The following is a 15,649-nucleotide window of genomic DNA, read 5'->3' as shown; positions in this document are numbered from 1 at the left end:
TGCTACCCAAAGCCCCAACAAGGCAAAAATTTGCAATATGTTTATCAAAGCAGCAAAGCAGTGGTAATGAAGATAACAGTGGTTCAGCTTCAGGGTCCTCAAGTCTAGCGATATGATGCTCATGACTAGAACACTTTTTTGTAATTATCACTGAACAGGTTCCCTGTTTGGTGGGCAAGGAAAGGAGCAGGACAGGAAGATTGTAGCTGCCAGCCTAGTTTAAAAATGGAGACATCAGAAAGGAGGTAAAGAGAAAAGGGAAGGAAAAAGTTCTTTTGCTAGTGTCCTCTCAGAAATCCACCAACAATATGCTATGCATTTCAATTTCTTCAACATGTTCTTTCAACTGCTAGAAAGAATAGATGCGATAGAATAGATATGAGAGTATTTGGCAAGATAAAAGTGGAAATATGCACATTATGACGTGCTTAAAATAATTGTTTACTGCAGATCCAAAAGGAAGTTTAAAACAGAAAATCATAGCTAGCACTATAGATAAAAGCAGGAGACTGTGAGTCATAAAACTTGATTTCTTTGCCTAGGTACTTGACCTTGGACAAATCATGTGGGGCCTGTTTTCCTAAAGCAGTGATTGGCAACCAGGGTGCCTTAGTCAGGTGCCATGCAACGTTACCATTGTTACCTGTTCGAGCATGATTTGCAAGATAAAAACCAGTGTTTCCAAACAGGAATCCACAGTATTAAAAACAGTGTTTTGAAAAGCTGGTGTAGTCTTTCTGAATTCTTTGCAACAGAAGAATTGCTCTATTATTTTTCTGTAGTCCAAAAAGAGTGAATACTAAAAGCTGGCATTTTTAAAGGATACTTTGAGTCTATAGAGGGGTGCCTTGAGTCTAAATAGGTTGAGAACCACTGTCTTATAGCAATGGGCAATAATAGCTACCATTTTATCTGAAGCAAATGTAATCATACCTCTGTGCCTCACTTTCTTCTTCTTCAAGATGGGCATAATTCACACCAAAATACAAACTTCCCTGCAGAAGCAGGGTCAAAGTTGTTCAGGTGTTTTGTATATCAATTTCATATTCTCATATGTTTCAATTTATTTTAAGTTGAAACTAAACGCTAAATTCTATGAGATGCTTTTAAAAAACAAAACAAAACTATAAGGCTTCCTCTACACATGCAGGTAAAGGCGCAATGGGATCTAATGCACAATTCATGAAATTGTGTCCCCTGCAATGCCACATATGCATGGCAAGAGATGCGACAGTGGGATCTCACACTGGATCCTATTGTACCTTAACTGCCGGTGCAGGAGGAGCTAGATCCTGGAGCTCTCCGGGATTCCAGGCTCCCCCTGCACCCGCAAGAAACAAGCTCTCGCAGCTAGGAGTCCCCTCAGCTGAGCAGCTCCTAGTTATGGGGGCAACCCATGCAACTGGGAAATTGCCACAGCAACGATGCCCCCACCCCAGAGGTGCGTGGGGGATCACTGGGAAGCACGCTGTGAGGACCAGTATCTGCAGCTGAGACGCTGGGTCCCAGCAGCTGCAGAGTGCTGCCAGGACACAGAGTCCGCAGCTGCTAGGGCTGAGAGTCCCTAGCAGTTGCAGGACTTTCAGCCCTGGCTGGGCAAGGTACACCCAGCTGATGGGGCTCCCAGCTGCAGCAGAGAAATCCTGCTGCACATACAAAAATTAAAGCTTGACAGCAACCAGATATGAAGTCAGTACACGTTTTCAAGGTCTAATTTTATAGCTGGTCAGAGCATTTTATTCTGTGATAGCTACTATGCATGTGTAGCTGGTAACCAGTTAAATTGTGCAATACCTGTACTGCGTAGAGGCGGCCTAACATCTGTGTACTTCCTTAAGCCAGTATATTATACCTACCTTCAACTTTAACTTGAAACATACTATTTCACAGGATGGTGTGTGGCAGCGCTCTGTGCCCACTCGCCTGCCTGTGCATACCCCCTAGGGCCTTCTCTAGTACCCCTTGCTAATAACCCCTGGGTTAAACTGATGCTTCTCAAATCAGCATATCTTTACGCTTATGCTGATGTGGTGTACATAAATCTAGCAATGTCTAAGATTCTAGAGAAGGAAATCTGGAATTGGGAGCAGAAACCCAGCTGGGGAAACAAGAAGAGTATGCACCTTAAAGAGATTCAGGAAAGCCATCAGAAGAATCAGGAAGCTTGCGTGAGACTAATCCCTAGTGTCACAAAACAGCTCATACAGCTCAGCTACCGCCACAAGCTGTGTGGAAAAAGGGAAAGTTCTAGGGAATTTAGAAGGACTCTGGTGTACTGCTACACTAACCAGGGCTTTAGAAAAGGGAGATGTCTGCTGTGTTCTGCTAACTCTACTGCTTGCCAGCGCTTTACTTTATGCTTGCATATGTGAGCATTTTGTAAACTGCAAAGCAGTCCACCGCTTGCCTGAAGAACAGTAAAAGTAATCCCAGGATTATGTAGTTCTCCATCAAATCAAGCCCTATTTTGATCACTTCAAATAAAAACAAACAAACAAACATTTCAGGAAACAGAAACTGTCCACCAAAATAGTCTTCCTGCAGAAAAAGGGGAGTCATTTTGGCTTATGCTGGAAAGCAAGTTTTCAACTAAGCTCAAGGTTTTCCATAATTTTCAAGCTTATTTTAAAAGACAAGTATTACTATTCATATTTTAAAGCAAAGAACATTCAGCCACAATTACAGAACAACAACAAAAAAGCAGTCTTTTCTCTAAAGAGATATTAACTTGCAAGAGAAGTTGGGAAGCACTGAATGGCTCCCCATAACTGTGGCTTTCTGAGGAGCCCCTGATACCTATGCAGAATATTCTTCCCTAATGGCAGCAGGGTAGGTCAGTCAAAGGCAAAATCCTACCATGCTGATTAAGGCCGATTAAATGATCAAGTGCATCACTTTTTAAAATTATCATCTTGACAAAATCAATTCTAGATATGAATCCCTAGTGACAATGGTAAATAACTGCAAAGTTAATGGTCACAACCTGAGGACATACAAGTGTTACAACACTTTTATGTCAGATACAAGTTAAAACAAAATCGAAAACCTTAATCAACTTGTTTTATTCTTTTTGGTCAAGTCAATTGATTTGAGACAGCTATGTCAACTGGAAAGAAAACCCTGATTATCCATTAGCACACCCTGCCTCTCAACAAGCTTAAACCTGGGCTGCAACTTCTCCTTTCTTCATGGTTAAACTGAGGGACAGAAAAGTTTCCAATTTTTTTTTCCTGCTGTAACATTGAGTTACAATATGAAAACCACTGGACAAACTATGCAGCCAGCTGCAACCCCTGTTATGTTATCTAGAACAACAACTTTACTTCACCTTCACCAGCTTTCCAGTGATCTCTGGCATGTCTCCAGCTTTCCGATTATCTAGCATCCGTATTTCATAGGACTGACCTTTAGAGAAAAGAAAAAGTTTATATCAATTAAAAAAAAAACGTCAACACAAAGCCTCTTTGTGTTCACTACACTTCAATGAATATTTAGTTTGTATCCACTATGTTACAGAACTTCACACAGGAAGTTGCAGAAAACATGGCTTACTTCATAGCACAGAGCAGGTAGTATAACAAAGATGCTAAATCTTTAATGTACCCTTGAAACTACAGATAATTCCAAACCATGGGCTTCCCACTTTACATGCAGTTTAAACATCTGCTTCAATTATTTGGCAGAAAGGAAAAAAACACATTCAAATATTAATTTCTTAACATTTAAAAGAAATAAGATTAAAGCAATGTGGGACTACCAAAGCAATACTCGCACAGGAACAACACACTGTCAGCAAAGAAACAGCATAGTAATTATATTATTTGCCTGCATTTTAGCTTTATAGCAGTGTATGGGAAAAATTAGTTGCATAAATTCTTAGAAATACCAATCCTTGAATGAGTTGTTGACTAGTTGCAATTTAAAAAAGTCAACACCAAAAATTTTCCACTGAATATGATGAATCACCCTGCTGTCCTATAGGTGAGTTTGTTTTAGTACAAAGGAAGGTAGGAAGTTTATCTGAAAACAGAAAGGAAACATTCTGTCTCTTAGCTTGAAGGAGATCATGAGACAAAGCCAAGCCCCTCAATTCCTCTAGAAGTAGGACTAGAGTGATTAAAAGGTGGAAGAGGATCTATTGCAGTGGGCAGGTGTCTCCAAAGCTTGAATTCCTCTGATACTGGCTACACTGACATACCATTTTCTAGCATATTTTACTAGCTGAGTCTACAAGCCCCAACTGCCCACCATGCAAGCATTCTGCAAGAGTAAAATAAGTCACCTTGCCATTTCTCCATAACAGAATGTTACTCATGGCAATGAAATTCTGTCTGGCATAGCATTTAATATATAATTTAGTATGTAACTTGTTTTAATAATTCCTGTTTGCTTTTTTGACTTTGAGATTTCATAGATTTCATAGACATTAGGGCTGGAAGAGACCTCGGAAGATCATCGAGTCCAGCCCCCCGCCCAAAGGGCAGGAAGTCAGCTGGGGTCATAGGATCCCAGCAAGATAAGCATCCAGTTTCATCTTGAAGGTGTTCAATGAAGGCGCTTGAACAACCTCCGGTGGCAGGCTGTTCCGGACCTTGGGGGCTCGGACAGTAAAGAAATTCTTCCTTATGTCCAGCCTGAAACGATCTTGAAGTAGTTTGTGACCATTCGACCTCGTCATCCCTTGGGGCGCTCTGGTGAACAAACATTCCCCTAGATACTGGTGGTAACCCCTGATAAACTTGTAGGTGGCCATCATATCACCCCTGAGCCTGCGCTTTTTCAGGCTAAAGAGCCCCAGGGCTCTCAGCCTGTCATTGTAGGGTCTGCTTCCCTGACCTCTGATCATACGCGTGGCTCTTCTCTGGACTCTCTCAAGCTTCTCCACATCCTTTTTGAATTGTGGAGCCCAAAACTGGACGCAGTACTCCAGCTGCGGCCTCACTAAGGCCGAGTGCAGGGGGAGAATGACGTCCCGGGATTTGCTTGAGAAGCATCTATGGATGCAAGCCAGCGTTTTGGTCGCTTTACTAGCCGCAGCATCGCATTGCAGGCTCATGTTCATCTTGTGGTCAATGATGACCCCCAAGTCTAGTGCTAGCCAACATAGCACTGCCGAGCCTATAAGGATGCTGCGGGTTTTTTTTCCCCAAGGTGAGATGGGAGCAGTCTTTCAGAGAGAGAGAGGCTAGTTCTACACTTTGTGATGTCACATATACCAAAAAGAAGTAAAATGGAAGGTAGATCAAAACACTGTCAAGATGCATAGGGAGATGACTTAAAGCAACACTGCTGAAAAGGGAAGTAGCAGGTTGGAATGAGGCTATTTACTGGTACAATCTTATGTACTTACATATATTACAGCACATATAATATTTAAAAATATTACTATACTCAGTCTTTGGATCAATCTTATTTTTTTTAATATTAATAAATATTAATTATATTTATTATTATGCCCAAAAAATAGGCATGGCCTGATGAAGTTTGCTGAAATCATGAAGATTGGAGACACTTTCGATTCAGTGGAGGATCAGGAGATCATACGGAAAGAACATTATGATGATACTCTTGGGGCTTGAGTGAGGGGGAAAAGCACTTGGTTGTACTGGTTGATCACAGAGTAACTATAAGCCACCAAGGTGATGAGACCAAGAAAAACATTCAGATGCACTGGGAGAGGTATTACAAATAGATGTACAGTAAAAGCTGTGTTATCCGGCACTTTATTAACTGACATGCTGGCTGATGGGGCAAAAGCGAAACCAGAAGTCCCATTTCCAGTTTTGCCAAGTCCACTTCGCCGACTCCAGGCCACAGCCTGGGGCAAAGCAGCCTGCGTGGGGCCCCCCTCCCTGTCCCCTGGCACACTGATGCCAGGGAGTGAAAGCCTGGCACACCAGACGTGGCGGGAGGGGTAGAGGCCTGACCAGGCAAAGACGCCTCTCAGGTAACCAGTATATTTGGTCATCCAGCACCCCACATTCCCCATGGGTGCCGGATAACAGAGCTTTTGCTGTAATATTAATTAGTGTCACTGTACAAGGCCCAGATAAGAATATTCTGGAAAAGGTTCAAGGAAGGGCTACTATGATAACCAAAGAAATAAGAGAAGATTAAGGCAATACAAAGGCTGGGAGGAGATGGGCAAACATAAGGAAGAGAGAAAAACTGGTTAGGCTAGAGATTAATTTTGGCTAAAGAACAAAGCAGCAATGAAAAGTTTTCTGACCATGACGAGAGATTTTGGAACAACCTTCCAAAAAGTACTGAGGGCAAAAATAACTGACTGGTTTTAAAGAGAAGCTTACATCATTTAACAAGAAGGATTATATCACATAATGCTTAAGACAGCAAAAAAACTGGACTTTACAAACCTAGGTGCTTACGTATTTCAAGCATATGTAATACGTTATCATATTCATACCATACTATAATGGCAGGGTAAGGATGTTTTTAAAATACTTAGTCATCTCTCATTCTTTTTGATCAGGAAAAAGCTGTTTTACCCCATGCTGAGACTTGTTCAGTTATGAACAACAGTCAGGGTGAGATATTCAGGTGGAAATATTTTGGAGTTTCTTATAACCATTTTTCAAATCTTTTTTTGTGGTATCTTTCACTGTTTCAGAAGAAAGCAAGAAAAGGAAAGTGAAATGCATCCTGGCTCAACTGCCTTCACTACACCTGTGCTTCAATCTACTGATCTGAATTTTGAGTGTACTTGATCAGGTGATAGTATAAAGAAATTTGATGGGAGCTTAAACTAACAATATAGACTCCGTGAAAATATTGCACAAGACAATAGAGCACTTTCTGTAAAGGATTAGAGGTCTGCACATTCTGAAGGCGTTCTGAACACATGCCCGTTCCAACAGCGTGAAGAGAACAGGCTACCTCTCTCCCTGTATTACTGCCTTCCAGTGGTGCTTAACATAATGCCTCCTCCATTCTCCATTACAGGAACAAAGGTAACCTAACTAGGATCTCTGGACCTACCATTCCCCCTTCCATAGGAAACAAAGCTATTAGGCAAGAAATGTAAAGGAACACAAAGATTACATTCTTGATCCAGAATAGTTACAATCTATGCTTATTTAACTTCCAAACAGGACATTTTGTTGATCAAATAATGCACTGGCATATATCCATACAATGCATGTTCTGTTGCACAGCAACCAATTCAAAACATATTCCCACCTACAACTCCCAAGTGACTCTTTTAATAGACTTATTGAACAAAATTAATCTTGCCTCTTTCATATGAGATGCCCAGGAGGCACCAATATTTGAGCTGCTGAAATGAGCATTAACTAAGAACCTGAACTTGCCTAAAACACTAGCTAGTTTAGTTTAAATACTTGGCAATGAAAGGTAAAGTCAGGGTTTACCCAAGAATTTATTAACAGATGGCTTACTTTTAGCAGATTTAAGATAACCAAGCTATATTTTTGGTATTCCCCATCTACTAGCTCATAACTGGTGAAGAATGCATTAAAACAAGGACCTGGCAGATGTTACATTTAAGATTAAATTAACCAGTTAGTCACATCTTACAGTATAACCCAGCCACACATTCCGGAAAAAAACAGGAAACAAGCCACAAATTACAACCCAAAAAAGGATGCGTAATAATTTTGTGGCTAGCTTCCACGATGTCTTAAATTGAATGTAAGGCAGAGCTGACTGTACCAGAGTCTTTCTCCAAGCAGACCCAGTACAGTCTTGATGAACTAACAAGAAACTGATCACTGGCTGGCAGTGACCACCTCAGGCCTGCCTAGCGGGCTCCTGATCCAACCAACAATCAGTTTATCATCAGTTGGCAGGGACTGCAGTAAGGTTTGAGCCCTCATGCAGTTCCAATCCCGTCAATGATCAGCTGATCAATGGCTGGTAGGGACACACCAGTTCAAGTCCCGGCTTCATCCTGATGACAATCAGTCCTGGCCCCTGAACCACAAGGGCTGGCTTGAGCCCTGGTGCAGTCCTGATCCTGCCTACCATCAGCTGCAGGCTCCAGGGATCACATTGCTTTCAACTCACAATCCCAGGCTCCCTCAGCACTAGCAAACAGGATGCAACTGGGATCTGATCCCCGATCCCAAAATTGTGCATCCTGCCATGCACATATGGCATTGCAGCAGGTGTGATTGTTGGGATTAGCGGTCAGATCCAATTGTACTTTTAAATGTATGTCTGTCAGCAGCCTAAGACAAAACTACCACAATCAAATTCATAACTCTCCTTTGCTTAAGTGATTGGCAACATTGCAAAACTTAAGACACACCACAATTTCTTATATGAAAATCAAAGGTTAAATGCATTATTGTCTTGCAACCAATAATCTAGTCATATATCTACGTTTCCTTGAAGAATGGATTTTGATTTTCAAGTGCTTCCCTGTACCAGAGATTTTTTTACAAATTTATATCAATGGGCCATGTGGTCCATGTGTATTAATGACAGTGGCTAGCAACAGATTCTTTAGACAGGGGTGGCCAATCTGTGGCACAGGTACTACAAGTAGCACAAGCAGCCTTGGTATGTCAGAAACATCTGTTAATAAATCCTCCTTGATTGTAAGCGACACCTATCTGAGGATTCCCACACAATTATAGATACTTAGTATACGTGGTATTAGTTATATATCCCATGCCTCCATCCTTCTCCACCAAAGAAATGCAGTCACTTCTGGAGTAGACACCAGCAGCCAAGTGTAAAAAAAAAACAAAACAGGACTTTCAGAGACGTCAGAGCCACTAATACAGGCTTGTCCAACATACAGCCCATGGGCCGCCATGCAGCCTACCAAGCCATTTTATCTGGCCCATGGCAGCGACAGTGCTGCGGAGCCGCGGCCACAGAGCCCAGAGCCGCCGAGGTGGCGGGGCCACCGTGGAGCGCAGAGCTGCGGCCGTGGCGGAGCGCAGGGCTGTGGCGGCAGCATGGAGCCGCGGCAGTGGTGGAGTGCGGAGCTGCAGCGGCGGCGGCAGAGCACAGAGCTGCCGCAGCAGCAGCGTCGCCGCGGAGCACAGAGCTGCAGCCGTGGTGGAGCGCGGGGCCATGGCAGCAGCACAGAGCTGCGGTGGTGGTGAAGTGTGGAGCCACGGCGGCAGCGGAGCACAGAGCCACCGCGGCAGCAGGGCCACCATGGAGCGCAGAGCCGCGGCCGTGGTGGAGCGCGGGGCCGTGGCGCGGAGCCGCGGCAGAGCAAGGAGCCACGGCAGGGCCACTGCAGAGCACAGAGCCGTGGCGGCAGCGGGGCCACCGCAGAGCATGGAGCTGCGGCCGTGGCAGAGTGCAGGGCCGTGGCAGTGGTGCGGAGCCACGGCAGTGGAGCACGGATCTGCGGCAGTGGTGGCGGGGCAGTGGCCAGGCGGGGAGGGCCGGCCCGTGGGCCCCAGCTGGCAGTGAGGGGAGGAGAGCTGCTTACCCCTGTGGGGCGTGGCTCATCAGTGAGCCAGGTCCTGCCACAGCTGCCCTGAGGGCTGTGGGGAGCCGGGCTGCCCCAGCTGTGCTTAATTGGACAAGCTGGGGACAGGCTCCACCCCTTGCCCCCGGCACATGGCCGGGGGAGCTGCAGCATGGCCCGCGTCCTGCCCGCATGCGTGGTGGATGGAGGCACCAGGTAAGTTCCCATGCAGAGCTGGGGGCAACCTGGGGCTGGGCTGGGGCGGACTGAGGCACGGGGTAAGTTCCCGTGCCGAGCTGGGGGCGCCTCAGGGCCAGGTTGGGGTTGTGTGTGTGTGTGCGTGCATGCATGTGCTTCCCAGCACATCCCAATAGCTGTTTTGGCTCTGTCTGCTGCAACATACATGCACATTTCCAGACCCATTTCACTGTCACTTCCTGCAACTTCACTGGTGTCAAAGATTCATAGATTCATAGACGTTAGGGTCGGAAGGGACCTCAATAGATCATCGAGTCCAACCCCCTGCATAAGCAGGAAAGAGTGCTGGGTCTAGATGACCCCAGCTAGATACTCATCTAACCTCCTCTTGAAGACCCCCAGGGTAGGGGAGAGCACCACCTCCCTTGGGAGCCCGTTCCAGACCTTGGCCACTCGAACTGTGAAGAAGTTCTTCCTAATGTCCAATCTAAATCTGCTCTCTGCTAGCTTGTGGCCATTGTTTCTTGTAACCCCCAGGGGCGCCTTGGTGAATAAATACTCACCAATTCCCTTCTGTGCCCCCGTGATGAACTTAAAGGCAGCCACAAGGTCGCCTCTCAACCTTCTCTTGCGGAGGCTGAAAAGGTCCAGTTTCTCTAGTCTCTCCTCGTAGGGCTTGGTCTGGAGGCCCTTGACCATACGAGTTGCCCTTCTCTGGACCCTCTCCAGGTTATCCGCATCCTTCTTGAAGTGTGGCGCCCAGAATTGCACGCAGTACTCCAACTGCGGTCTGACCAGCGCCCGATAGAGGGGAAGTATCACCTCCTTGGACCTATTCGTCATGCATCTGCTGATGCACGATAAAGTGCCATTGGCTTTTTTGATGGCTTCGTCACACTGCCGGCTCATGTTCATCTTGGAGTCCACTAGGACTCCAAGATCCCTTTCCACCTCTGTGCCACCCAGCAGGTCATTCCCTAGGCTGTAGGTGTGCTGGACATTTTTCCTCCCTAGGTGCAGCACTTTGCATTTCTCCTTGTTGAACTGCATCCTGTTGTTTTCTGCCCACTTGTCCAACCTATCCAGGTCTGCCTGCAGCTGTTCCCTGCCCTCCGGCGTGTCCACTTCTCCCCATAGCTTTGTGTCATCTGCAAACTTGGACAGAGTACATTTGACTCCCTCGTCCAAGTTGCTGATGAAGACATTAAAGAGTATCGGTCCAAGGACCGAGCCCTGTGGGACCCCACTGCCCACACCCTTCCAGGTCAAGACCAACCCATCCACCATGACTCTCTGGGTGCGGCCCTCTAGCCAATTCGCCACCCACCGGACTGTGTAGTCATCCACGTCACATCCTCTTAACTTGTTCACCAGTATGGGGTGGGATACCGTATCGAAGGACTTCCTGAAGTCTAAGTATACGGCATCCACCCCTCCTCCTGTGTCCAGGCGTTTCGTAACCTGGTCATAGAAAGAGACTAGATTGGTCAGGCACGATCTGCCCACCACAAACCCGTGCTGGTTTCCCCTCAGCATAATTTGCCCTGCCGGGCTCTCACAAATGTGAGCCTTGATAATTTTTTCAAAGACTTTACCAAGGATGGAGGTGAGACTGACTGGCCTATAGTTGCCCGGGTCCTCCTTCCTCCCCTTTTTGAAAATGGGGACCACGTTAGCCCTTTTCCAGTCCTCCGGGACTTAGCCCGTGCGCCACGAGCGTTCGAATATTCCCGCCAGTGGCTCTGCAATGATGTCGGCCAGTGTCTTCAGCACCCTCGGATGGAGCTCATCCGGGCCTGCCGACTTAAAGGCATCCAGTTCTTCCAAAGGTCACGTGACATCACTTCCTGATGTGATGTCACTTGCTGTGAGGTCTTTGAATATGGCTCACCGGCCCACTGGGTGATAAAAAGTTTGTGATGCGGCCCCATATTCAAAAAGGTTGGACACCCCTGCACTAATACCTGCAAGTTGTGTATTATTTTAACAGCTGGCAAAGAAGCCTTATTAGGAAAGACTAAAACTACATTACGGTGGACAGGAACTGCACCGACTCCATCAGAAAACATTAAGTACCAAGAACAAAAATGGAAGCTAGCTAGCTCTGCATGCTTCTAGGTACTTGGTAAAGAATTAAACACAGTACACACATGACTTTTTCAGCCTCAAAGGAAAATATTTGCTTACCTGGATAAAAAAAAAGTGAAATGATTCTCAACAGAACTTCCACACCATACACAGATATTGTAAGGTCAGAAGTGACTGTTATGATGATCCAGTCAGATCTCTTGAATAACACATATCACAGAGTGCATTCATATAAGTGGTCATCTAAAGAACTTATCTGACTCATTAACAGAATCATATTTAACACAAAAAGAAAGAACAGGTTATTAAACAAAAAACATTAGAGCCACAAAATGAGGAACACTGTGACCTTACTTACATGAGAATCTGAAGATCACACTTGTCATGAAGACAGTGTTAAATTTAGGTACAGTCTGCATATGTAGATTTTGGGTCTCAGCAGAAAGTTAAAAACTCTTCCATTAAAGCTAACTTAACTCTTAATAGCAGAGTCTTGTGGCACTTGGAAATTTCCTAATTCAAGCACAAAGATTAGGCTACAGACAATGGTACAAATGAGCGAGTACAAACACACAGCTAAGAGTTACATATAAAGTACAGCATACAGTACTAGCAATACTTAATACATTGATCACTTTTAACTACATCTGAATTTGCCACATCCGAGATAAAGCTTCAACACAACTATTTACCATATTTAAGAAACCTTCTGTTTTGAATAGTAGTGCCATTTTCCCATGCAAAATTTTATGAAATTATTCCATGAAAATAATTGGCATTTTCTGCCTCATACAGAACTATCACAGTTGTGAACTACTACAGGATAAAGGAAAACTGTATGGGGACAGAATATTGCCATAATCAACACCTGAAATACTCTGGTCTCAAGAAAAACTAACTACAAAGTACAACTGACTAGGATTTCATCATCCTAGATCAGGGGTCAGTAACTCCCGGCACGCGTGTCAAGGAGCATGGCAAATGAGGCCATTTTGCTTGGCATGCCACTGCCACCCCTGGCTCTGGGTAGCTGCTGCCAGTCATGGAGCCCAGGCTGCTCCCAGCAGGCAGCTGGGAGGCTGCAAGCCCTGCTGTAAGCAGCCTGGGCTCCATTGTTGGCAGCAGCTAACCCAGACCCGGGGCTGGCTGCAGCCAGAAGGCTGCGAACAGCTGCGCCAGACTCTGGCATCAGCTCTGTACCAGCGCATGCACACACGCCTCGGAGTGGATGGTGGGCAAGGGGCCTGAGGCAGCGCAACCCCGGTCTCCCCCCTGCTGCTGGCACAGAGTGGATGACTAGGCTCCAGAGCCCAGCGCAGCTGTTTGTAGCCAGACTGGGCTCTGGGCAGCTGCAGCAGGCAGGCTACAAACAGCTGTACCAGGCTCCACAGCTCTGGCATCAGCTCTATGCTGGCGGCAACTGCACGTGCACCCCAAAGCACACAGTGGGAGGGCTGTACTGCCTCAGGGCCAGGCCCTATCACCACTGTCCACTCTGAGGTGCATGGGCACCCACTAGTGTGGAGCTGATGTCGGAGCCCAGTGCAGCTGTTTGCAGCCTACCTGCTGCAGCTGCCCAGAGCCCAGTCATCAGCTCTGTGCCAGCAGCAGGGGAGAGGCCGGGTTTGTGCTGCCTCACGCCCCTTGGCCCACCATCTGCTCTGAGGCATGTGTGCAGCTGTTTGCAGCCTCCTGGCTGCAGATAGCCCCAGTTCTGGGTAGCTGCTGCCAACCATGGAGCCCGGGCTACTTGCAGCAGGGCTTGCAGCTGAGCCCGCCTGACTCCAACCCATGCCCAGCCCCACTCCACCAGGATGAGGCTGGCGCTGGCCTTTGCCAGAAGTGCCGCACCTTCATGGGCTTAGCTGTGTGGAGTGGGTGGTTGGGCTGATAGGAAGGCTCTGGGCTGGGGCCCTGGCCGGCCGCGCTGCAGCGGGGGCTGGCTCCCCAAGGAAGCAGAGGGGCTCCACCGGGCCCAGGGCATTGTTGGGTCAGACTATGTCTGGTGGCCCAGCAGTCCGGCTCTGTGTGCCCGCACATCTCGCTCTGAGCGTTTGTCTGCCTCTGGTTCTGTGTGTCTATATGTGCACACGTGTCTGGTTCTGGGGGGGCGGTGCATGGCTCTCTGTGTGTGTGTGTATATATGTATCTGGTTCTCTCTCTGCTCTCCTTTTTCTCTCTCTCTCCCTTATTTCTCTCTCTCACTGCAACATGCTTAACAAAAAAGGAATACACAAAAGCAACATTTATAATTATTAAATATACTAATATGCAGTGTGTCCTGCCATGTACCTCCCCCTCCCATCCCTCATTTTGTTTTTCTGGCATACCGGCACTCTAGCACCTTGCAAGGTAGACACTGTGGGTTTTTTTGGCACTCCTGCCAAAAAAATGTTGCCTACCCCTATCCTAGATAGTTCATTTACATCCATTTCTGTACATGACACATTCCTGAATTATAGCACAAACTCCTTGCATAATTTTAGCAGAAGAAAAACATGGGAGAAGCTACTTGCTGGCACAAATAGAATGGAAGGCAAAGATTAGAAAGGGAATGTTAAAGAAAACAGTGCTGGTTTAATCAGTTATTTACCTCAAATAATAAAATTTAGAGAATCAAGTTTTTTCACAGCTTACTAAAAAAAACCCCACAAACACATAGAAGAATAATTTTAGGTATGCTAAAAAGATCTCCTTAACGGAGGAGAGAAAGATTAGCTCTGAAAATTTACTAGATATTGACAACACAAGGCAGCAGTTAGAACCACTTGCTCACCCTTTTCTAAAGCTTTAAAATTAAAAAAAAAAAAATCAACTCAGACTTTCACAAGTTAATGTCTAACACCTGCCTTACTGTATTATCCTTCCTCTTCAACAAGTAGTTTTAACAGATGGAATTTAAAAAGTAAAACTTATGCACAGAAGTAATCTCTCAAACACAAATGAGAAGGAAATCATCACAAAAGACAAAATAAAGATTAAACACCTGGTCTAAACAGAAACACTGAAGTGCTGGCCATCTATTCCTGAACTTCCGTGTACCACATCTCACAGAAGGTTGAAGTAAAACTGAAAAACCAACACAAGCAGGAATATTACTGATAAAGAAAGTGTTCAAATTCTTCTCAATATTTCCTTGGCCTAAAATAGTTGCACCAAGATACTGGAGGATGTGGAAATCAGAAAAAGCATAAACCTATCATCTTATAGAAAAAACATTTGTGGCTTACTTATAGCTTATATATTTTATTTTTAATTTGTATACCATTGAAGCACTGTTTCCTTTAAACATACTAAAAAGGCAAAGTTCAATTATGACTACTGACTCTGGTAAAGTTCACTGGAAAAAGAAAGTGTACCTAAGTGGCAGTCAGTCATAGCCTCTTAGATAAAACAGTGGTTCTCAAAGGACAAAAATGTCTAACTGACTTCCTGCCAATGGAAGCATGGCAGAGCCTGAAGTAATTAAGGGCTACAAGGACATCTAACTGTATTTACTCAATTAGAAGTTAAGATCTTTTCCCCCATTTAACATGGGAGGGAGAACCCTTGCCTTACAATCGAGCAAGAGGCAGTGGGGGGGCAGAAGTTAGGGCTAGAGCTAAAGCTGCCCCCACAATGCCTCTGCATGCCCAGTTACTCCTCCCCTGCCGCCCCCACAACAGCCCTCCCACCCCTACTGCACTGCTCCTTGCCTTTGCTCTGTACCAGCAGACTCTGTCCTCACTGAAACCTGTAGCATAGAGCATGTGCTCCAGCCCAGTGGTTCTCAACCTTTGTATACCAGAACCTATTTGTAAACATTGACAGCCAGTCTCAACCCAGTGGCCCTCATTCCTGACCTGCTGTCCCCCACCCCCAGATCCCCAGTATGTGGGGCAGGAGGGACCCCACATAACTCCTTGCAGGTTGGAACTCTACTAGCCTGCAAGGGAAAAGCCATGGTTTGCC

At 45.7% G+C, this 15,649-nt stretch overlaps 1 protein-coding gene across 4 annotated transcripts in view; it reads right to left on the bottom strand.

Moving 5' to 3' along the window:
- The window catches only part of UBP1 (upstream binding protein 1), a 68,990-nt gene that overhangs the window by 31,397 nt on the left and 21,944 nt on the right, over positions 1 to 15,649 (bottom strand). For all 4 annotated transcript variants that reach the window (XM_059728747.1, XM_014602555.3, XM_006269591.4 and 1 more), the window contains exon 3: positions 3,329 to 3,405. In XM_059728747.1, coding sequence (XP_059584730.1) covers positions 3,329 to 3,405 — 77 coding nt within the window. The remainder of the gene's footprint in view (positions 1 to 3,328; positions 3,406 to 15,649) is intronic.

This window comes from Alligator mississippiensis, chromosome 5 (assembly GCF_030867095.1).
Source record: "Alligator mississippiensis isolate rAllMis1 chromosome 5, rAllMis1, whole genome shotgun sequence".
NCBI lineage: Eukaryota > Metazoa > Chordata > Crocodylia > Alligatoridae > Alligator > Alligator mississippiensis.
This window is presented reverse-complemented; position numbering and strand designations above follow the sequence as displayed.